This window comes from Phoxinus phoxinus (assembly GCF_949152265.1).
Source record: "Phoxinus phoxinus genome assembly, chromosome: 25".
In the NCBI taxonomy this organism is placed as follows: Eukaryota; Metazoa; Chordata; class Actinopteri; order Cypriniformes; family Leuciscidae; genus Phoxinus; species Phoxinus phoxinus.
In genome coordinates this window covers 14621017-14644706 of record NC_136900.1, presented here as the reverse complement: position 1 = coordinate 14644706, position 23690 = coordinate 14621017, and the positions used below count along the sequence as shown (strand labels likewise).

The 23690-nt window shown below is 37.8% G+C and overlaps 1 protein-coding gene and 3 long non-coding RNA genes across 4 annotated transcripts; 1 reads left to right on the top strand and 3 right to left on the bottom strand.

Moving 5' to 3' along the window:
- Positions 1 to 554: 554 nt before the first annotated feature.
- LOC306993852 lies at positions 555 to 2312 on the bottom strand. The gene is made up of 3 exons (XR_013796550.1): positions 1645 to 2312; positions 1213 to 1324; positions 555 to 1048 (listed from the first exon to the last, which is right to left on the bottom strand). It is a non-coding gene; the product is annotated as an uncharacterized lncRNA (long non-coding RNA).
- A 322-nt stretch (positions 2313 to 2634) lies between these two features.
- LOC306993793 lies at positions 2635 to 12388 on the bottom strand. The gene is made up of 4 exons (XR_013796532.1): positions 11952 to 12388; positions 4691 to 4832; positions 3951 to 4073; positions 2635 to 3787 (listed from the first exon to the last, which is right to left on the bottom strand). It is a non-coding gene; the product is annotated as an uncharacterized lncRNA (long non-coding RNA).
- Positions 12389 to 15179: 2791 nt separating this feature from the next.
- On the top strand, positions 15180 to 23099 carry exoc3l1 (exocyst complex component 3-like 1). The gene is made up of 15 exons (XM_079604048.1): positions 15180 to 15286; positions 15364 to 15464; positions 16934 to 17109; positions 17201 to 17420; positions 17963 to 18375; positions 18511 to 18800; positions 18881 to 18998; positions 19107 to 19232; positions 19462 to 19562; positions 19646 to 19762; positions 19907 to 20177; positions 20273 to 20428; positions 21207 to 21340; positions 21420 to 21622; positions 22968 to 23099. The coding sequence occupies exons 2-14, from the start codon at positions 15425 to 15427 to the stop codon at positions 21604 to 21606; spliced, it is 2349 nt and encodes a 782-aa protein (XP_079460174.1). The 5' UTR covers positions 15180 to 15286; positions 15364 to 15424; the 3' UTR covers positions 21607 to 21622; positions 22968 to 23099.
- LOC306993892 lies at positions 16733 to 18609 on the bottom strand. Its single transcript, XR_013796560.1, has 3 exons — positions 18490 to 18609; positions 17219 to 18396; positions 16733 to 17049 (listed from the first exon to the last, which is right to left on the bottom strand). It is a non-coding gene; the product is annotated as an uncharacterized lncRNA (long non-coding RNA).
- Positions 23100 to 23690: the final 591 nt, after the last annotated feature.

Below are 23690 nucleotides of genomic sequence, written 5' to 3'. Positions count from 1 at the left end.
CCCCCTCAAGTGCGGCTAAGAGACTCATTGAATGGAGGGAAGAACAATGGGCGAGAGGAACAAACAATTCAGAGAAGTCTATCATTCTGTATGCTGTTATCTTAGGCACTGAATAAAAGCAGACTCTCCCCCTTTCGGCCCGACAGTCAGCACTATTTTCAGGGACCAGTAGCACTCCTCATGTCCCTTTCAGAGGCTCTCAACAGGTTCATAAGGGCAAGAAGTGCAGTATATTAAAAAAAAACTGAGGTAGTAACTTCACTTGACTGAAGTCACGGAGAATCTGAAGTGAGCAGCAAGAGCTGGTTAAATAAAACCTGTGTTTAAGGTTTCAGTGCCAAAGGGTTTTCCACAGCACATAAACCAAACAAGCAGAAATATGCTCACTAATTAAAAATATTTATATATTTTTATATATATTTATTTATATATTATATATATATTTGTAAAGGATAATTCACTCAAACATGAATTCTGTCATCATTTACTCACACTTTCATCTGTGAAACACAAAAATAGATATTCATATAATAAAAGTGGAAGGGGACTGGGGCTGTCAAGCTCCAAAAAGGAGAAAAAAAACATAATAAAAGCGGTCCATACATCTTGTGTGCTATATTCAAAGTCTTCTGAAGCCATATGATAGCTTTGTGTGATGCAAAGACTGAAATTGTGCTTTGTACAGAAAAGAGCAGCTTATATGTTCTTCTTTAACTCCACAAAAAAAGTTTGGTTTTAAAAAGCTATCAGAAAATGATGACATCATTTTCATATTCTGAACTAAGTAAACTTATTTTATTTTAAATAACTGTCAATTTTAAGGCTTTTTCCTTTTGAGTAAGGCGAAAAGAATCACATCTCAATCATTCACTATTACATCCTTGTTTCTATCCCTTTCTCTCCCTTACCCTTTGTTTTGTTTTGTTTTTAAGCAAAAACCCTCTTATGCCTAAGTAATGCTGTCCAAGACCGTAAGCTCTTGTGTAAAGTCGTAAAGCAAGGCTTCCTGGCCACCAGTGCTTTTCCTCACAGATGCACTGGCCCCTGCCTGTGGGAAAAGGGAAACCATGACTTATCTGAACATATGGTTTCCCAATTCAAGTCAAAATGTCTGAGCCCTGTTGCATCTGGTGCCATTTTAGTTGGTTAAAAATGCCACACAGGACTGTGACTAAAGGAGAAGAAATGGAGGAAAATACAGTTATTACACACCCATGGGCTCATTTTTTCAGCTCATTAGCCACTGGCCTCCGTGACCAATTAGGCTTTGTCACCATTGCCGGGGTCATTATGCTCACATCTTCTTGCATGCTCATTCAGCTGTCTTTAGGGAGAAAATAAAAGACAGAGAAAGAGAGCTCATTGATAGAGGCAGGAAAAGGCAAACCCTTATAAATTGATTGAAAATTAAAGAGAAAGTCACAATGAGATCATTTCGCTGCTGACGCTTGTGTCTTCATGAGCAGGAATGTGTGGGATTTACAGATGATGCCTTAATGACCCCTAACTGATGCTCGATCTTTACACGTATAAAGTAGCAAAAACTTTTACCCACACTTGATCTTGCTTCACAAATGTGTCATTTTTAAGCATGTTTCGCTAATCCAACAAAGTGGCTGTATGAGAAAATAACAAACGTCTCACCTGAAGTCATAAGTTAATCTCTGCTTAAAAACTCTGCAAGCGACCGAGGGCCAAGCCAGTTGAGAGTTCGGTAAATGCGCTGCCTCCCCTGTGCAGGTCAGTTACTGGCCAGTATGTGTAAATGGGGTCCATGGGGAGAGGGTAGACCCGATGTCAATCACAAAGTTAGCACACACAAAAGACCATAATTGGCGTGGGTCCACCTCATCCTTGCATCCGAGAGCAGTGTTGGCCCCGTGGGGCCTCGTGAACCCCCCACCACCCCCAGACTGACCACAGTCCATTTATCAGAGATGGAGGGGGGCAGCTTGGCAGGCCCTACACACACTCCCCTGCATAAGCATTATACACACTCTCACACAAACACACACACACATGCGAGCGACCCAAACAAATATGCTGCGGGGACCGTGGCAGACACACCATGTAACAACAAATTTACAACGGGCGCACCATGAAAATGGCTGGGTCAATATGATGACTAATGGTGTAACTGTGTGGATAACGGACGAGTGTGAAATAACCAGATTACATGTTTAGCTTAAGTGATCGGAGAATCATCAAGAGATGAAAGATCATTTACTGGGCAAAAATAAATGAAGAAAACATCAGGAAATTGATTATGGAAGATCATAAAATCATGATAGATAGATAGATAGATAGATAGATAGATAGATAGATAGATAGATAGATAGATAGATAGATAGACTGATTTAGATAATATTTATAGATAGTTGTATTTAGATAAAGAGATATATAGATAGATTAGATTATATACAGTAGATGGGTAGATATAGATTAGATGATATAGAGATTTAGATGATATAGATAGATTTAGATAGATATTGAGATAATATAGATAGATAGATAGATAGATAGATAGATAGATAGATAGATAGATAGATAGATAGATAGATAGATAGATAGATAGATAGATAGATAGATAGATAGATAGATAGATAGATAGATAGATAGATAGATAGATAGATAGATAGATAGATAGATAGATTCATTTTTGGTGATTTTCCATTTCTGTCAGGTGCAGTTCCCAGCAGGCCGTGTGTTCGCTCTCTCTTGAAATGAATGGGAAACCAGGCTGCTAACAGCACGCTGAACAGGAGGCTAATTCCTTGTGTTTAATACAAAAGGACCAATTATATGCTAATCAGCACATCTCAACACTGCTTCAGCTCCCCATCCTTCACCGGCAACACAAGATAACGGTTAGTCATGCTTCTTTTAGGGCCTTTCCTCCAACTGGGTTCAGCTGTTAAAGATCACTATGAGCTGAATTCTGCAATAGAGGTGGAAAATGAATTTATTGTGAATAGTGAAAATTAGCAATATATTCATTACTTGTATGTCTAAAAGTGGCAATAAAAGTATTTCAAATCACATAGAAAATAGGTCATTGCATTAAATTATTTTTTTAAGACAAAAGCATATCAAGCAAAAACTCTTAATTTTTTTTAATCTATTGTTTTATAATTAAAAAAGTATTTTGGACTAAATTAAGGTTTATATTAGTGTATATGTCACAAGCAACATATTCTTTAAACACAAAATTCTTTCACTTTTCACAAATGTCAATCAACTCAGTCAAACCCAGCATCAGCACCAGAAAAGCATCAGTATCCTAGAGGAAGTGAGTTGACCACGTCTCGGCTAATCATTAGCAGTCTTTTGTCTTTTGGCAAAATCAAACAGCATGCCTTACACTCTTTCATCAGCCTGATTCAGTCAGCCCAATTGTTTTAATATGAACTTCCTCAAGTGTTTTCATTTAGTGTAGACTAGCCCCCTGCTATCCAAGCAGCCTCACCCCCTCAGAATATCTCCACCCCCAAAGACCCGAAGAGTCTTTCTTAATCAAATGTACATTTACTAGTCGCTTGACTTGAGACATCTGCCCCAAGCAACCAGTCAATATTGTGGCCCCAGTTCAAAGCAGTCAGTTCATTAGCTGTGTCAGCTTTACAACCAGAAGGTAATGGGTTTGAAAGTGAGCAACGACAATGCGCCGCAATGCAGGCCTCATTTAATAGTGATTTATCACCAGCCAAAAGCCCTGTTTAACCTTTGGCCAGTGCAGACCTCCCTTCCTCTCTCAAAGGATCCATTGTCAGCTCCCCAGGGTATCTTACTGTGTGAATAAGGAAAAGATGATCTAGTTAAAGTCACATTATATCACTAGCCATATCATCCGAAGTGGAGCAGAACACTTCGTTGGCAAACAGTGTGCAGATAGTGTTTCAAACGGTTCATTTTCTGTTACAAAAATGAAAATACTGTCATCGTTTACTCACCTTTATGTTGTTAACTTTTATTTGTGCTCCACAGAACGAAAGTATCATAACAAACGCCGTTTTTTTTTTGTCTGCACAATTAAAAGCAATGGGGTCATTCTTCAGATTATCTTATTTTGTTTTCTGCAGGGGGAAGAAAGTCATACAGGTTTGAAGCGACATATCTCTCATCATTTACTCTAAGGAGAGACTTTTCATTGTTGGGTGAACTATATCTTTAAGAGATCATAACATCATGTTCAGCCATTTTGACGCTCAGCAAATATTAGCTAAGATTAAGTTGGAAATGTAGATGATTGTGATGCCGGAAAATGCCTTTAAAATTTTTAAAAAGTACAAAAATGTCTACTGCCCAAGTAAAACGACTATACTTCAAGTTTTGGCTTTTGGGGGCATTATGGCACTCTAGCAACAGAAGCATCAGGTTGAGCATGTGCTGTTATTTTCTAATGATCTAATGCAGTTAGGCCTGTTAAGTAGTGGAATGACAGGAGGACAATACGGATGCTTGGCGTGGTCCATATGGACGGCATAGGTCTTTGACAGCACCCTCTGCACTTTATTAACCACATGTCTTACCAGCACTTAGTAAACTGTTTTGTTAACAAAGCTCTGGCAGGAAGAATAAAAAAAGGGGGTCGGCGTTGAAAATGTGAACAGTTGGTGCGATGTAAAAGACAGTGTTTTCTGCGGAGAGCCTGATGGCCCCCCCCCCCCCCCCCCCTTCCCATCCGCCTCACCTCCCTCCCTGGCTTCAGTCTACGCCACTCCGCCCCGTCCTTACAAGGCATGGCTTAGTCACACCAGCTGCCTGGACCATTCTTCACTGGTTGAGCTGCCCCCTGTCACGACCAGAAGCCGGACGCTTCCATCCCTGTACGGCTAAAGAGAAAGAAACTGACGGGTTAAGTGGGCCAAAATCCAGGGGGATGTTGAGATGAAGTGATCAAAACAATGCAGATATTTAGACTAGAAAACACACACTCTCACATTTTTCAATTGGCCCAAGTGAAATTCTGCAAATTGACAAAATTAAATGAGCAGAATTTCACTTGGGCCAATTGAAAAATTTAGATGTGAGCAGTCACTAGAAAATGTTGTGTTGGGGAGGTTAGCATTTTTTTACAGTTATCTAGTTGTGTGAGCTATTTAACTTGGTGTCATTTGGAGAAATATTATGGGGGAAAATTTGACATTACTATGCTTTAAAGAAACGCACCAACAATTGTACATTTATTATGTATAAAACACTTTCAAATTAGAACAATTAGCCATTAAAATATTGAATAAGTATATTCTTTATTTTTTGTATATAGAATTGATATTATGTTATATTAAATTATGTTAAACACAACATAATACTTATAAAATACTAGCTATTATTTCAATACATATTTTAATATAAATACCAAAACAAATATATATATATTAGGGCTGTGAAACGATTAATTGCATCCAAAATAATAGTTTGTGTTTACATAATAAATGTGTGTGTAGCCTACTGTGTATAATTATTTTGTATAAATACACACACGTGCATGTATATATTTAAGAAAAATTTGTTATTTATATATAAAATATTTATATATATAATATATTTATATATATAATATATTTATATATAATATAAATGGTATATAAATCTATATACAGTATATACTTGCAAATATTTCTAAAATATATACAAGCATGTGTGTGTATTTATATATATAAAATAATTATACAAGCATGTGTGTGTATTTATATATACAAAATAATTTTACACAGTACACACACATTTATTATGTAAACACAAACTTTTATTTTGGATGCGATTAATCGTGATTAATCGTTTCACAGCCCTAGTATATATATATATATATATATATATATATATATATATATATATATATATGATATTATATAAATATATTTATATTATATTATATTTATAAAATGCACTAAATACTATATATTATAATATAAATATTTAAATATGAATAAATACAAAATAAATACAATATATATAAATACATTTGTAAAATTTAAATAAAATGTTACTTAAAATATTTATAAATATTTAATACATATTTTGTCATATTTTTACATCACTGTAAAACTACTATCAACAAGTTAAGCAATTTTCAACTTAATTTTTTTTAATACGGTATAATTTATAAAGTCCGTTTAATATAATTTAAGTTGAAATCACTAAAACATCCAAGTTGATTGTACTAAATTTAAGTCAGTTTTTTTTTACAGTGTGGTTTTCTTTTTTCTTCCATTCTTCTGCTTCTAGGGTAAACATTATATATATAATATATGAAATTATATTATATTATTTAAAATATTTTTAAAAACTATATTTAAAATGAACCAGACTGTATAGATTTAATTGGTTACACTTTACAATACGGTTCGTTAGTTAACATTAGTTAACTACATTAGTTAACATGAACTAATAATGAATTGCACGTATACAGCATTTATTAATCTTTGTTAATGTTAATTTCAACATTTACTAACACTTAACTAAAATCTTGTTAACGTTAGTTCATGCACTGTGAACTAACATGAACTAACAATGATCAGCTGTATTTCTATTAACTAACGTTAACAAAGATGAACAAATACAGTAACAAATGTATTGCTCATGGTTAGTTCGTTAGTTAATACATTAACTAATGAACCTTATTGTAAAGTGTTACCATTTAATTGATGCAATCGGAATTCCAGTACAGATGTTCAGTCAGCTGTTCAAGAAAACCAACCAACCAACCAACCAAACCAAAAAGAAAGAAAAAACACAATACAGGCAGAAAGAGCTCTATTTAGAGCCCTACAATAATCCTTTTCTACCCTGACAGAATTTGTTACATTTCAATTTTCTTTGAAGTAGTTTTCGGCACATTTGATGGCGAGCTTCGAAAGCACATTATCGGCGCAAGAATGGGGCTTTTCAAGGTGTTTATACATTTCAAAGATCTCTCTCTTGTAGAGCGCAGATTGTGTGGTCTGATTGGGTCACTCCCTCAAGAGTCACTTGAAAAATCCACAGTATTTGGTCTAACTCCCGATACTATGTGCGAGCCATGCTAAGACTTCAAGGCATTTGCTTTGTCGTGGAATCTGCTTAGGTTTAGTAAGCATCGAGAAGTCCTCGCACACACGTACGCACCCTTTCCACAAAAACGTTCCCCACTGGTGAAATTGAAGAACGGGCGACCCATCCACTAAGCAAACAGAATGAACTAATGGATCAGGCATCTTCTCCTCCCATTCCAATTATCCAGAGCCATGTTTAGAATATGGCCGCGTCGGTAAACGCCGATGCTAATACAGATAATCCCTTACATACATATACATATCACATTCAGACCGGTCACTTAGCCACCGAGCCACCCAAGCAGTCAGAGTGCAGGAGTTGAGACCGCCAACAGAGAGAAAGTGCATCCTTCAGGTTTGAACAAGCTAATGAGGAATATGTAAATGCTGTGGGGGCTTATGAGATTACCACTTGTTTGATAGTTATTACAGGTGTTAGTAAACCAGTTAATGCTGGTCCATTCAAACCCTGATTGATCCCTTAATACAGGCGTTTGTGGCCATGCTTGCCCTGAATTGTGATGTGGTGGGTCCACGCTGTGTACTCAATACTCACACAATGTTGCTCTCAGTTTCCAACTTTTCGGTCCATTTCTCTGGCCTCTGAACACAGTAACATGATAACATGCCTGGAACTATTCACTAAGATGAATTCAATTGCATAGATTTGATGCTTTTCCCTCCAGATGCAATACTTCGATTAGAGCAGTTCTTCTGTGTAAGTATCCTTCTTATATAAGGCGCTTGCAAGTTAAAGAAGTCATTAAGCTTATCCAGAGACTACAAAAGAAAGATTTTGCAACGGCAAACAAGAGTGTCAAATCAAACAGATTTGCCAAAGAGGCTTTGGCGAGTTGGTGAGGTCCATACCAATTTGGAGATTTCAATGCTCTCTTTCTTACTCCTGGGAAAATCACTGGACTTGTTGGAAGAGGACAAAAGCGTTAAATATGAAGAGAACAACTCGAGAACATTATGTGAGATTCAGCAAAACATTCCACAAAGCGGAATGCTGAAACTTGCTTCATGTTTATGTGCAACAAAGTGAAACTCACTGTAGTTTCAGTAGTTTTAGAGTTTTTAAACTGAACCCTGCTGGGTTTGCAAAGGAACTCTTAACTAAATTGTATCTAGAACTATTTGAACTGAAACTAATGCTTCATATACATTAATACACCATTTTTTATTTCTCTAAACCTCGCCCTGTCTGGATCAACAGTTGTCAGGACCATGTGAGCCAATCAATGTGAGACAGTAAAAGCACATGTAGGAACTCAATTTGCTCACTGCAGTTTCCTTCGCCTGGACAGAAAAATAGTCCAACATTTGCTTGTCATGGGTTGGAAAGTTCAGGCAAATTACTGCACTCTAAAAAATGCTCGGTTGTTTCAAACATGGACAAACCCAGCAGTTAGGTTAAATTTTTTAACTAAAAATGTTTACCCAACGGTTGGGTTCGTCCATATTTGACCCAAATTTAGGCTAAAACGACCAGTAAATCTTTCTTCAAGAGTCCCCACTCTTAATTGAACAATAATAGTTGCAATTGATTAAAAGTATTTGGTGAAAGAAAAAGAAACATTTTATAGAAAACATAGGGTTATACAAGTTGTTGTTTTTAAACATAACATATATATGAAATATATATATATACATATATATATATATATATATATATATATATATATATACACAAAGTATATTCTAAGTATGATTTAGAACTATTATATATAATACTAGTCACATTATCACGTTTCCATATATACATATTTCACATAAACACTTCTCCATACACACTTGTCTGGTTTACTATCTTTGCCATAGACGTAATGGTTGTTATCCTGTACAAACTCTATATTCTGCCCCTTACACTAACCCTACCCATCATAGGAAACTTTTTTACATTTTTGCATTTTTACTTATTCAAAAAACGTCACTTAGTATGATTTATAATCTTGTTTCCTATGGGGACCACGAGTCCCGCATGAGTCTTTGTGGATTCAGGTTGAAGTCCCCATCATAGACACACACACACACACACACACACACACACACACACACACACACACACACACACACACACACACACACACACACACACACACACACACACACACACACACACACACACACACACACACACACACACACACACACACACACACACACACACACACACACACACACACACACACACACAATGATTTATTATAGTCCATATCCATAATACATCATTTATATGTCAGTAGGCTACTGTCAACATAAAGACACACACTATATATATATCAGCTGCGAGACATAATAAAGTATTTATTATTCAGAACCGTGTGATCGTAATTAGTGTGGAAATACATTGCAAATTCATGGGAAACCCTAAATAGTCTTAGATGGCTTCAGAATTATGAATTCAAAACACTTTCTCTGCAGGATCCGCGACGACATCGCCCTCTGCTGGTGGCCTAACAAAATACAATTGTGTATGTATCATGCGAAAGTTTTCAAATCAGCCCAAAATAAGGACATGAAGAGTATTCCCGTTTTAAGACTTGATGGGGATTGTTTTATATTTTAAGGTTTATTTGGGGAAATAATAATAATAAAAAATGGTTATGGTTCTTAATGTTCAATTTACTTCAAAGAGTTCAATAAATTGCACACAAATGTATGTTTTAAATTGTTTATTTTAAATGAGTTCAAAAACTTCCGAGAGTTCAATAAATTGCTATATGCTATGTGTGTGTGTGTCCTCTTCAAACAAGTCCAGTGATAATATCTGTTTTTTCATTCATATAAATAAAACAAATAAATGTTTTGCTTGTTGTAATCCTGATTAAAGTTCTTTTTTTTGTGGGGGAGGGAAAATGCGTCTTTAAAAATACTGAAACAAACCTGAAAAGCCTATAAAGATTACATCACTACAAACTTGGCATATATGATTTAAAACCGTTCTACCTTTTATCATTTCGGACATTCTCATTTAGTACCCACATAAATATTAAGATTTAAACTGCGTGAAGGCGCTACCCAGATAGCAAACAGTCATTGAAACTATGTTAAATCAACATTCCGTTGTCAACGTTAAGTCATTGAATCAACGTCGAACTCTGATGTTGATTCTACATCATTTTGCACCCTGTTTTAATATTGAAACAACATTGAAATCCCATCCATATATCAACGTAATTTCAATGGTATTTCAATTATCAGGAATATTGAAAGTTTGAAACAATGTTGAAATTTCAACTGAACTAAGGATCAACGTGATTTCAATTGAATTTCAATCGTTATTAAGCCATAGAAAATGATTGCTATGCATACGAAATTAATGCCCTATATTAAATAGCCTATGAATATCCTGCTTTATCTACAACCAGGATGTTAAAAAGTGAGGAAACATTTGAAAGCTGCCTATAGCCTAGCCTATAAAACACTGACCACACCACAACGTTTAAGGTAAAAACAAATTCATTTTATTAGCCTTATTTCATTATTTGTCCTCTTTAGCCAATTTACAGTTCATGGTCCTCTGACGTCTGGATGGTGTCGTCCAGTCCCTCCTGCTCGGTCTTGCGCAGCACAGCCACTTTTGCACAGCCAGTAAAGTTAAATTAGGTGACGCCGGCTGTCCCCATCTGCCGTAAGAGCGTCTAAAACAGAAAATACAAGTACAATGCAAAAAATGAGCCTTTAAGTTAAACAGAGAACACCCACATATTTGCACACTTGGAAATAAATTCAGTTGCCGCTAGGCCTACGCGCTCAGAAAAAGTGCATGTCAGAACAAAACGCCAATTAAATGTATAACCGGCAAAGCTTTAAAGCACGAGCAAATAATACACTTTTGTGATTAAGTGCACGAATAAGTGCAGTGTTCTGTGAGTGTAACTGCCGCTGCGTTAACGTGTGATGTGAATGTAACGTTATACGTCGAGTTGTACAGTGTGGTACGGAGGCGACAGAACTGAATGTACGCTGTACGATATCATATTTCTTCAAAAGCAGATCGTGGAGACATTTTAATAAAATCTATTTCAATGTCTGCAGCACTGCGTCGTGTTAACGAGTAAATAACCATGTTAACGAGTAACATTATTTGATTTAGTACAATATCGAACATAAAGCAAGCTTACCTGATCGTATCGGTCCGGGTCCAGAAATGAGCGGTGTCCGGAGCAGTTCGTTGGTCTACCACCCGTTGATCTCCCGGTCATCCAAAAATCGATGGATTTTCAATCATATTTCCCGGTCAACGATATGTCGATGACTTTTCAACCACAGGTCGTTTCCCGGTCAACTCTAAATCAATGACTTTTCAACACATTGGCAATCGCCCGGTAAACCAAATATCAATGCTAAATCAATCATAAAGATAACTATAGATCAATGTTGTTCCAATGTTGTTACCATCAACATTAATAACGTCAGGTTTCATCGATATATTAATGGTGATTCAACATTTATTTTACATTGAAATTTCAATATCAACCATAATGATGATTCAGATGGAAAATCAATGTTTATTCAATGTTGGCTTGCTGTCTGGGTATAGAGTCTGCTTTGTAAAGAAATTGTCTCTCTCGCGCTGCCAAAACAAAGCTGTTCCCTTGAGAAAATAGCTAAACACCATGTAATTTTAGCTCTATGGCACCGTTTTAAAATTGATTGTGTTCCGCGACCTTAGGCGAATTAACGCTATGCATTTAAACGTTTTTCAACGGTAGGCTACTATGTCGGCTTCTTGTGTTCCTCTTGTTCCAAATGTGGCCAACAACACAAGCCCGGTCATTGTGACATGGCGCTATTCCTCCCTCAAAAAGACCAAGAACGATGGGAATTCAAGAAACGAGCTTTTTTTTTTGGAGGTGCCACCTATTTGCGGCTCATAAAAACAATATTTAGGTTGTGCTTGAGCGTTACCTCGCTGAATAGGCTCTATTCATGTGGGGTTAAGAGTGTAGCGTGGGTCCTGTGAGGAGGTAGCGTGGGTCCCTGTGTTTCGGGGAGGAGCTGTCAGGGCTTCGGAGGACCCGGAGAATAGGGACCCGCCAGAGTCTCTTGCTTGGGTTCGAACTGCGGTGATTTAACTGCATAATCGGATTGAAAGTGAGCCGCGGAATTTATGTCAGTTCACATTTCATCAAACGGCGAGTGTGAATTGAAGTCGACAGAACAGAGGGTTAATCCAGAACTAAAGCCAAAATAATTAGGGGCCCCCCATCTAATCTCCTGCTCATTCTAACACCCTTGAATGACATTAAAATATGGCAACGCTTGCTGTTGGCAGTCAAATGTGTTCCCCAACTTTAAATGGGCCAATCAAAGCCCGGACTTTGAAAGCCTGGACTTTGTGCATAGAATCCATCATAGCTTTGGGTGTCAACCACAGCAGTGAATAATTCAGACAAGCTTATTATGTCATGTTAAACATTTAAGACCATCTAGAACTGTAATTCAAACTGAATTTTAAGAATAATCCCATGACAAATATTAAATTTTTAGTTTTTATTGGCTTACTGGATTTCCTTCTAAAAAATTAGGTAGGTAGTCTAGGACTAATTGTCGCACTTTTTACTCCTGTCAATATCTCTCATGTCACATTTTTTATAGATGGGCCACAAATATGGGGTAAGTTGTCACATTGTAACCTGCCTATTATACGTTTAAAAAGTAAATTATGAAAATCATGGTTTTAGCAAACAAACATCATAATTAATAAATTGATTAAAACTTTTATAACATTTAAAACATGTGACAACTGACATTTATTTAGAAGAAAAAAATTGTATTCCTCATATTGACCCTTGGATGAAGATATGCTTAGTATTTCCTTCTTTACTCAACAGACAGAGCAAAAAATATAACACTGGAATTTTTGTTTGGAGGACACAATTCACAAAACAATAAGAGAAACAAAATCTTTTATATGGTAGAAGTTTTGCCGGCTTCGAATAAATAATTTTTCTTCAATATAAAGTTTTATCTCCTACTCCTTTTATTTGCACTTTACATTCAATGTCTAAAATGTTTCACTAAACCTTCAAACTTAATAAAGCATTCTAAAAGGAATCTTAACTTAGTTTGTGATATATTTTTAAGAATCCATTTGTTCATGCACCTAATCCAAAATCTACTGGATAGATTGAGACTTTCCTTTGTTTGCCAAATCTTAAACCAAAGTGTCATTACATGAATATTCTCAAATGTTCCCCAAAATTTGCTTCCCAAAAACTAACCTCATGCTTATAGACAAAATCCTAACCATGGCCATTGGCCAACACTGACCACATCACAGATTTTGCTATGCTGGAATGCAAGTCATTTGCTCCAAAGCAGTGGATGTGCGTCAAACATTGTTAATTGTTCTTACAAACAATTTTTTTTTCGAATACCCCTTAGGCCATAATTTACAAATAAGATCCCTTGTTTTCATGCAGCTGCAAGCCTCTCAAACTTGCCTTGTTGATTAGATCGAACAATTCAACCTTCGGCTAATTAAAAAAATTAAGACTGAAATTAAGACATTTGTCTGTCCATGTCTGGAAGAGCCGAGGAGAAGCAGGAAGTCAGCCCAGGTCAGGAATGTCAGACAGGAAGTCCTCCCTGTGTTTGGATGACTACTTCTGAAATAGACTTCCTTTTCCCTGCGATCGGTAGGGTGGTGTTTTTATTTTATTTAAGGTGGTGATAGGGGAGGGTGACCACAAAACGCACAGCTGCATAGCCCTTTGCTGATAATACATTGGTAAATAAAGGGGGCGGCAAAGTAGATAAACTGCCAGAGACGACCCTTTTGTATAGCCTATACAGTATATTTGCTCTGTAGTTATAAGGGATGCATCTCCAACCTTCTACCAGAAGCTACGTCACCCCTCATTTCAGTCCAAAGGGAACTATTAGCCTCAGCGGAAAAGCTGTTAGTCTGTCTCGGTCCTCTGGTTATTGGTGCCTTGCAAAGACAACAAAGTCTAGTCACAGCTATTTTTAGCACATACTGCTGCTACGGAAGAACGATAAAAGACGTAGCCTTCGCATTTTGCTTTAGAAGGCTTGCAAACTATCAAAAAGCACAGAACAATCAAAATCGGCTAGATGCAAAAAGTACTGTATAGTCAGTCATTATAGCTAAATAAATAGAAGCAGGGTGATCAAGGCTTGTATCTCACTGAAAGGGTTTATTTAGCACTAATGACCAGCTGATATGACATCCTGCTTATTATATTGCAGCAAACCAAATAAATGAATAGCAATGGACATTAAAATGGGGTTAAAAGAGAAAGAGACTAAGGAGTGAAAAGCTAGACATTAAAGGAATAGTTCACTTAAAAATGAAAATTCTGTCATCATTTACTCACCCTCAAGTTGTTTCAAACCTGTATGAATGTATTTCTTCTGCTGAACACAAAGGATGATATTTTGAAGAATGTTGGTAACCAAACAGTTGAAGTACCCCATTGACTTCCGTAGAAAAAAAAAAAAAAAAATACTATGGATGTCAATGGTGTTCAGCAGGTTTGAAACAACTTGAGGGAGAGTAGATTTTAAGTGAACTATTCTTTTAAACTATAGTTGTGTAGGAAACAGTTTACCTTGGACTACGGTCAATTATACAATTTAGAGTGCAGAGAGCCACAATTAACCAGTTAAAATGAAGCATTCCAGAGGGCTGAGTAATTATAGTCTATTTTTGAATAAACTCCATATCAAAATCCATTTCAACACATCTTCATCAACAGCTATGTGTACTAATACTTAAGTTAGTGATATTTGTGTGGGTTTGTGTTTGGTAGAGACCGGTCTGGGGATCCAGAGAGAGATGTAAACACACTCATGGGGTAAGTCACAGGCCACGACACTTAACCAAATAAACATATTCATTAAGGGGCCTCTGAACTTAGATTCCTCTCATGTTTGCTCTACAACCAGCAGCTGAGAGCGATCACAAGACACTGGTAAGAACTTTAAGGAACAATACAAATGATCGCCAATGATTATGTCAAACCACATACAACCTTTGTTTGATTATCCCAAGCACTTCCTCTGAAACATATTGGATTATAACTACCTCAGACACAGAGAGGCACTGTTGCACACGAAGGCCACCCCCACACTCACCATCTGGATCATTTAGAGGGCGGAGTGCCCGCTTTCCCTCCGTCCCTCTTGTGCTCTCTCCCTTCCTCCCTTCCCTTCCTGCCGGCCTCTGAGCAGAGGATGTGTCTGGGAGTGTGAGAGCAAGGCTGGCGGTGAAGTGGGTATGTACCCTCTCTCTTCTTCCCCCTCGTTACTCTCTGCGTCTCTGCTGATTGCTCTATCTGGCGACACTGAGCAGGCCCTCTGGGCAGGGCAGTCCCTTAGTGGCAGAACGGTGGACGGTGGAACAACAAGCCTAAATGTCAGACGGAGACACGAATGGCCGAGACAATCATGAAGGTACACATCCTTTCTGTTTGTTTGCAATGATGATATGCATTATGCAAGTGTTTGTTTATAAAGTCATAATGTTGCACTAGTAGAGAGATCTAGTGTATATCTACATAAAAGAGAAAGAAAGACAAGTCATTAAATGAAATATAAGCAGCATATGTTTCTGCCAGGGGAATTATGTTGGGTTCCACCTACCCCCATAACGTCCAGCCATAATAGCCTGCTTGACTTATATATATATATATATATATATAAATAAAACTATGGGTTGAAGGACTTGAATTTGGTCAAATGGGATGCATTTCAGCACCACAGTAAATTAATAACAAGAACTATTCATAATGCACAAAGTACTTAACATATACGAAATCTAACATTTGCCATGCAAAAATGATGTCAAAAAGGGAATGAACCTGAACAGAGTTTATATCCAAATAAAGCACAATAGCAAAGATTTGGTCTCCATAAATACATTTAGTTTTAGTAGTAATGTATAAAACATTCAGTACATACCTACAATAACCTCTGAGGTTTTTAAGTGATTGTATATGGTTCTTGTACAAGTCATGAATCATTGTGGTTTTGGCCAAATTCCTGGTGAAGTAATACATTATCCACAATCCTGAAGAAAGGGACACCAATTAGAGAAGTCAGTGTAACCATGGTAATGTGAATGACAGCACAGCAACACAGCTTAATGAAGTAATTAAATCATGGCTGAATAGATTACATACTTTTTTGTGCTTTATGTGTTGTTCAAGGATTAAAAAGTATTATAAATGTATCTTTATTTCAAATTTTCAAATGGCTTTTTGCTCCAAATCAAACTTTAAATCAAACTGTAATGTTGTGAATAAAAGATACGTCACCTGCCTAAAGGCCGGAGAAAAAGTGTATGGTCAGTTGTACATAGACCACAGCTGTAAACTGGCAAGCACTTACAACTGGTCACTGAATTATGAACCTCTGTTTTGCACGATTCTGTCATTTATCATGGAGAGGGGAAAAACATGCAGTTTCTGCCCTGAAAGTGTTTCAGTAATTGTATTCTTACATACTTTCCCGTGGGTGTTTCAGCTCTTGAGCACCCATGGGATTGAGGCTTACAAAATGGAAATTTTTAAACTTCAGCCTTCAAAACGATCAGAACACCGCTGAGTCATTTTTAGGAGAAGAGATCAATTCATCTGCTGAAGTTTCCAAGTTTGCTCTAAAGTCTCTTTTAGATGTAGCCTTATGCTGGTTTAAATAATGTGTCTCATGAACATATAGATACTGTTAAAGTCTTTCATTGTGCAAGTTAAACAAGGCTTTCAAAAAAAAAGTATGCATTCTCTTACACAATCAGCAATAACTTCATAACACTGAAGCTGAACAACTTTACAATTCACATTGGATTTTCTCTGCTGTGGGCATAGTTATTACGGTTCTGTATCACATGGGCTAAGTATTTTTTTCCCCATTTTGACTGAAAGATGCCCTTGTCTTAGTTGAGGTGTGGCCAGAGCTGGAAAGAGCCGAGTGTTTGGCTCGGGGCGCTGCGCTGAAATGGGCCTCAGGTGTCTTTTGTCGTCCAGAGCATCTGGAGAGACTTGGACAATACAGGAAAAGAGAGAGTCAACGAACTGCGTCGATTAATTCAAGGTTAAAGGTAATTAGTGATACTTTCAATTAGAAAGCCTCTAAAAACCCGATCTAAAAATGTCTGCAAGAAAAGTAATCTGCTCATTTACATTTTTAAGTCAGTTGTACAGTCCTACCTGGAAGGTGTTGACTGGGGTCTCGGTCAATTGCGAGAAGCACGAGCTGAGCTCAGAGAAGTGTCTCATGACATGCACAAGGTCAACTTGGAGTCCAGGAAAAATTCTGAACAAGTAACTACACTGGAGACATTTCGGGATGTTTCTGTCAATCACCGCCAGCTCTTTGCTGCAGTTAGCAACCTTCCACGCCTCTATAAAGGTTAGTGATTTCCTGCCCTTTTCAGTGAACTGCATGCCCTCTATGGATATTTTAGTTAAGTATTGAATGTCAGAGCAAGGGTGTCCAATCCTGGTCTAGGAGATGCTAAAACATAACTGATTGGAAGTGTCCAGTAATCCTGAAGTCCTTGATTACTTTGATTGTGGTTGGAGCTAAACTCTTCAAGACAGTGGGCCTCCAGGAGTAGGATTGGACAACTTGCCTAAAAGCCAAATATTCTCAAATACATAAAAGTATGTGAAAGCAAGCGATTCTAGCCAAGCAAATTTGCTTTTATGAGTCACTGAAGGACATACTGAATTGCAGACACTATAGCGGGTATAGTGTAAAATGTCTTTGTCTAGTTTTTAGGTCCACTACTGTTAAGGCAGAGCAAGAATCTTGCAGAGCAAGAAAGTCACTATTAAAGTTGACAAGTTTATAGCTTTCTAAATAATAACACAGCTCTATCACCCACTTAAGTACTGAGGTTTGTTAATGCCAAAGTAATATGAGATTGTTTGTCTCCTCTTTCATGTCAGTGCGGAGTATGGTGCTAGAGACAGAGAGGCTAGTGGAGTCTCGGAGACTATTGGAAGCTCATGCTCGGCTAATGGAACTAGAGCGCTGGCAGGATGAGGTACTGCTGCAGCTCCAGGGACCCAGGGGATCATCTGGAACAGGATTAACCTCTGAGGATGAGGAGTTGGTGCGGAATTATTTCTCAGGTGTTGGATGCCTGGTGGATGCCCTTGCCAAGGAGCTCTGGGCAGTGGTGGGGAGTGGGTTGACGCTTTCTCATCAGAACCCCACACCTTTTGTGTCAGCTGTACGGATAGTGGAGCGTGAAGAAGCACTAGATCACATCTTTCTGGAGGAGCGGAGGTCAACATTGGGACACAACACACCTATGCCCCCTGGGAGACCACGTTGTTGGAGGGACCGCTTCTTCAAGGTTTGATAAGCACTAAGTTTCCTATTGGTAGAAATAAAGGAAAAAGTTGTTTGTATGATGTCACGACTAAATTTAAAGTGTAAAAAAGGCTTGTGATTTAAATGTAATATGCACCTGTTCAAACTATTTGGTTAGGTGATAGAGGAGGCAGTGTCAGCACGTTTCCGTAGCGTGTCCTACTTGCACACTCAAGGACCAGGGCTTGCAAGTCACTTGTCTGCACTACAGCACTGCATCATGGGAGATCTTTCAACAGTTCGGCATTTTCTGGAACAGTGTGTTCCAACTCACTATCATTTAACAAGAGCTTACCTGCGCTCCTGCCACCAGTTCTTGCAGACCCATCTTGGACTGGTTAGTGGATGGGAGCTAGAGGGTGGGGAAATCTTTGCTGTTCTTAACTGGGTTCTGCACATATACAACAGGTAGGTAAAGCTTTCGATTATAAGTGAATTTGGTCAATTAGTAACCGAAAAGTTGTACACATTAGAATGTGTTCTTTAAGCTCAGAGATGATGGGTGAGCCAGCCCTTGTAGCTGAGCTAGACATTGAGGACATGGGACCTCTCATATCTCAGGAAGGTCTTGAGCAGCTGCAGAACAAATATGTCCAAAAAGTTCGGGTAAGAGCCAGATTGGGGTTTTAGTCTCTAAACTTTTATAATTTACCTTGTCTTGTCTGGATTAACAGGCCACATGTTCTTGAGAAGTTTTACTGTGATTGTTTGTAGAAAAGTGTCTCAGAGTGGATGCACAAGGCTCTAGAGGTAGAGCTGACGGACTGGCAGAGAGACCAGGAACCAGATATTGACCATGAGGGCTGCTACCACACCAGCCTTCCAACCATCATTGCTCAGGTACTTCAGCAATGGCTAGATCTTACAGAAGCAATTTTGCCATCCAAAGTTGTGAATTTAACTTATGCATTAACTGTATGCGCATCTTGGCATTTCTACCCACCGTTATTTTGCAATATCTCAAAATGTGCATAAAATAGGCGGATGGAAACTTAACTAATGAGAAAGATTTTATCTGATATCAGCACTGATATATATATATGAACTGCTCTGATGTCTGGGTTATTAGATGCTAGAAGAAAATGCACGGGTGGCCTTGATGATAAGTGAAGCTCTGCGTGACCAGACAATCCAAATGGGTCTTTATGAGATGGAGAATCTCCTCAGCCGGTGTGTATGTTTAGCAATAGTGGTATCATAATTCTAATTGTTAATTCATATTTTTGTACTTTCTTCTCACTGTATTGTAACAGATTTCGAGATGCCATCATAGAATTTGGGAAGGAGCATCACAGGGATCATACCATAAACAGTAACAAGTTCTACCTCCATTATCTGCTGGCCTGCATCAGCAACTGCATCATCCTCAAGTGAGATGATGTACAAGTATCTTTTTACAGTATGTCTGTATTTGTGTGATGTTTGTTTGAAAATGTGTGTTTCAAATAGTTTTGGGTGTGTTAGAGGTGCTTATAAACAGTATATTTAAATATTTTATTTAAATGTACATCTAGAACCTCCACAGAATGTCTGCAGCAGCAGTTGTGCTCCTTCCCTTCAAACCGGTATTCTCGCATTCCACTTGGACCTCTGGCTGCCCTGGACCGTGCTGTGAGAAAGGCATGTCGCTTAGTCATGGACCATCTCTTGTTTGAGCTGCAACCTCATCTACAAGAGCTCCTGTCTCGTACCTGGCTGGACCAGGGAGATGTAACCTCAAATATGTGTGGGGTTCTAGAACATCACTGTGAACTCTACAACAGAGTGCGGCAACCTTGTCGCCAGGTTAGTATTTACACCAGGCATCAGAAATTACATAGACCACACAATAAAATGAGTGTATATTTTATACCAATTAACATTTTGTGGTCATACTACAGAGGCTAAAGGAGGAATGTCAATGGCTAACTGTTGTTGAGTATGTTCGAGCACTGATGCAGAAGAGACTAGTCTGCAAAAGTAATGATGAGCGAAATCAATTGGTCCAGCGAATGTCACAGGATGCTCAGCAGCTGAGGGACCACCTTCAAAGCATGGTGAAAGCCCATTTACATTAATTTATTTGGGTATTTTGTGCTTTAGGAGCATTTAGAAGTCTGCAATGGTTTCAAACTCAACCTCGTAATCGGGACTGTATGACCTGATCTGGCCCAAGCCAACAAGTATTGGCAAATTTGGCCGAACCTGACCCAAATTAGCTTTTTTTTTCTCAGATGGCAATATAAGAGAACATACAATGCTAGAGCATTTATGTAAACAGGTCACATGCTATATTTGTCCAGTCTGACACCACAGATAGGCAAATAAGAACGTTAACCCATGGGTTTAGAAATCTAGGCCTACAGTGTGAAATTTCAGTTTATGGAACACCCAGGATTATTGTTAACCCCAGGTAAAGTAGGAGCAGTGTAACACATAAAAAATATAACCCAGGATTCTGTTTACCTAGGGTTTAGAATGGTCCGGGGTTAACTATTTTAAAGTGTGAAAAGCTCTTCTGTTTATATTTCTTATCAAGTAGACCCAGACACACAGATTCAGATTTGACTCAAAGATGAAACATAAATGCTTACAAAAAGTCAAATTTTTTAAAACATTACACAATATGAATTAATTGCAAACCCGAATCTGACACAAACCTAAATTATTCATGAGAAACTGACCTGAATTCGACAATTCATTGGATCTCATCAGGCTCTGGTCAGATAGCAGACCTCTAGGAACAATACAAGAACGTGTTAGCCAATTATATGTTTGTGGAAAATAAATGACTTTGACTATTTCACTGCTGTAATGCTGTTTTTACGTTTAAAGGAGATTGATGGGACAATAGGCGAGGTGAATCCCACAGCTTTGATACTTGCACTGGCTGACATAATCAATGTGAAAGACCCAGTCATGCTAATACTGGAGATTTCTGGACTGGTAGCCAAGTACCCTGATATTAAGTGAGTTTTCAAACCAAGCATTCCCAATTGATCTCAATGCCAAGAGATTATATGAACTTATAAAGTGTGTTTTTTTCAGTGAGGAGCATGTCTCTGCCCTGTTGGATGTAAGAGGAGATGTGCCCAAAGATGTGCGGAAGTCAATACTAGATTTTCTGGAGCAGAGCACCCCACCTTTACCACCAGGATACCGCCCTATATTCACAGAAATCCTTGTGCCCTCTTCCAGCATGCATTTTTGTCTGCCTACTGCAAAGTGTACTTGAGAAGCACTCAGATTAAAGGGGTCATGACATGGGTTTTTTTATTTTATTATTATGTTCCCTTAGGTGTAATTATAGTATTACTATAGTTTTTTTACAAAAAACTTTTAAAATGTAGTGATTTATGACCTTTTCCCACCCTGTTTCTCATCCTCTGATTCAAACAGTCTGTTTTGGGGGTGTTTCCCCTTTAAGAGTTCAGTGTTAACGCCCACTGTTATGATTGGCTAACATCAGTGCCTATGCATCAATTATTAACGCCCCCAGCCAGAACATTTGCGGATTCGGCGCAACTGTTTAGTAGCGGGTGATGCATGCGAAGCGATGGCTCTTGCAATGATAAAACCTTATTATGTTTGAGCCGGAATCAGAGGAGGAATCAGAGGAAAATGAACCATCACCACAACAACGAAGACTGGATCAGCCCGTGTCCACATGCAAAGTGAAACTATTTTGAATTAATAAAAAAATTGTAACCCGAGACACTTGAAAACGGATTATTGTTGCCTAATTATCCTATAGCTTAATTTGCTAACAGTTTAACATTATTTAACTAATTCCAATGAAATGATAGGGTGTACCACGGACAAAAATGCATGCACAGGCCATATTTGAAGATGCAGCATTGACAAAGGCAACATTTTTAATTTTCTATCACATGTAGGCCTAACGTACTAGACAGGCGACATATTTTCAAGATTCTCTTATACAAATGTGTTTATATTAGCCAGTAATAAAAAGTAAGTTTGCAACGTCGTTTTGAGCCCAGAATAGTCAGCACTGACTTATCTTTGAGCAACAGTTTTCTAGCAAAGCCAGCATCATATTGGGATTTTTTATCAAAACAGTCATCCTTATAATGTATAGAGCAAACACTTACATTAACACTGCCGTGACTGGGACGTCCGCAAAAAATAAAGTGCATCCATTTTTCCCTGACGTCTGGATCTTTCGCAGCGTATTCAAAGATGTTGTTTGTCCACAGCCAGGAACAGCACATCTGCGTGGCATCGTAATTTCCCTGTACACAGACCCACTCGCTGTCCGTCGACTGAACACTTGTGAGACGCGCGGGCGCGACAACGATACGAAATGAGCGTAAATGTCTTGCGCTTTAAGCGTAGTTGTCTTGTGCCTGGAGGCGGTCGTATGCAAACGCTGGTACGTCACTTCGTACCGTGACGTCACTTCTTACCATGGATCCAGAACGAGCTGTATTTAGAGCTTGATTAAATAAATGATTCGTTTATAATGGGGAGGAAGTCTTAAGCTATGAAACTTGCAGGACGTTTTAATGGTACAAAGACCTCTTATATACCAAAAGATCAAGGCAAATTTGGTTTCTCATGTCATGACCCCTTTAACTACCTATCCAGCCTAGTGAATGGGAAATTCATTTTTAATTAATCAGTATTCAATAAGACTCGTCTATTAGTTTTTTGCTTTGTCTTGTCTGAACAATGCACTGTTATATTAGTAAATTACAATGTGCCCACATATATTTACATTTAGGATCTCACCGAATGCTTACTTACAAAAAAGTGCAGAAACAAAATGTACAAGACATTTAAAAACAAAATTAAACATGTATTGGCCCATTTTTAAAAAAGACACGTCTCTGTTGTCATATCCCCTCCCTTTCTGTAAATAAGCTTTTTAAGAGAAAGCACTGCGGGTGATCATTTTTTAATGTAAATTTCTAAAAAATGTTAACACTACCAAACATAGTGTTCCCAAAGATATTAAATCTATTGCTTTAAAACTTGTATATTGTGGTACACTATGTATATTGTGGTTGACTGTCAATAAAGTAATGAATTTTAAAACAACATACAATTGTTTCAAGGTTATTACGCTAACAACCAACAATTTAAACAATGACACATGATGAAAATTGAATATAGTGAACCATTAACAATCTGATAACACTGTACCATGACACATTATTTGGTTATGCCATATTAGTATTTGTAAGGGTACACAATGATACACAATCTATTAGGCTACTCAATAACAACACCATCAGCTTGAATTTTTTTGTCAATTTATCAGGATATTATTAATGATAAAATAAAACAACTGCAACA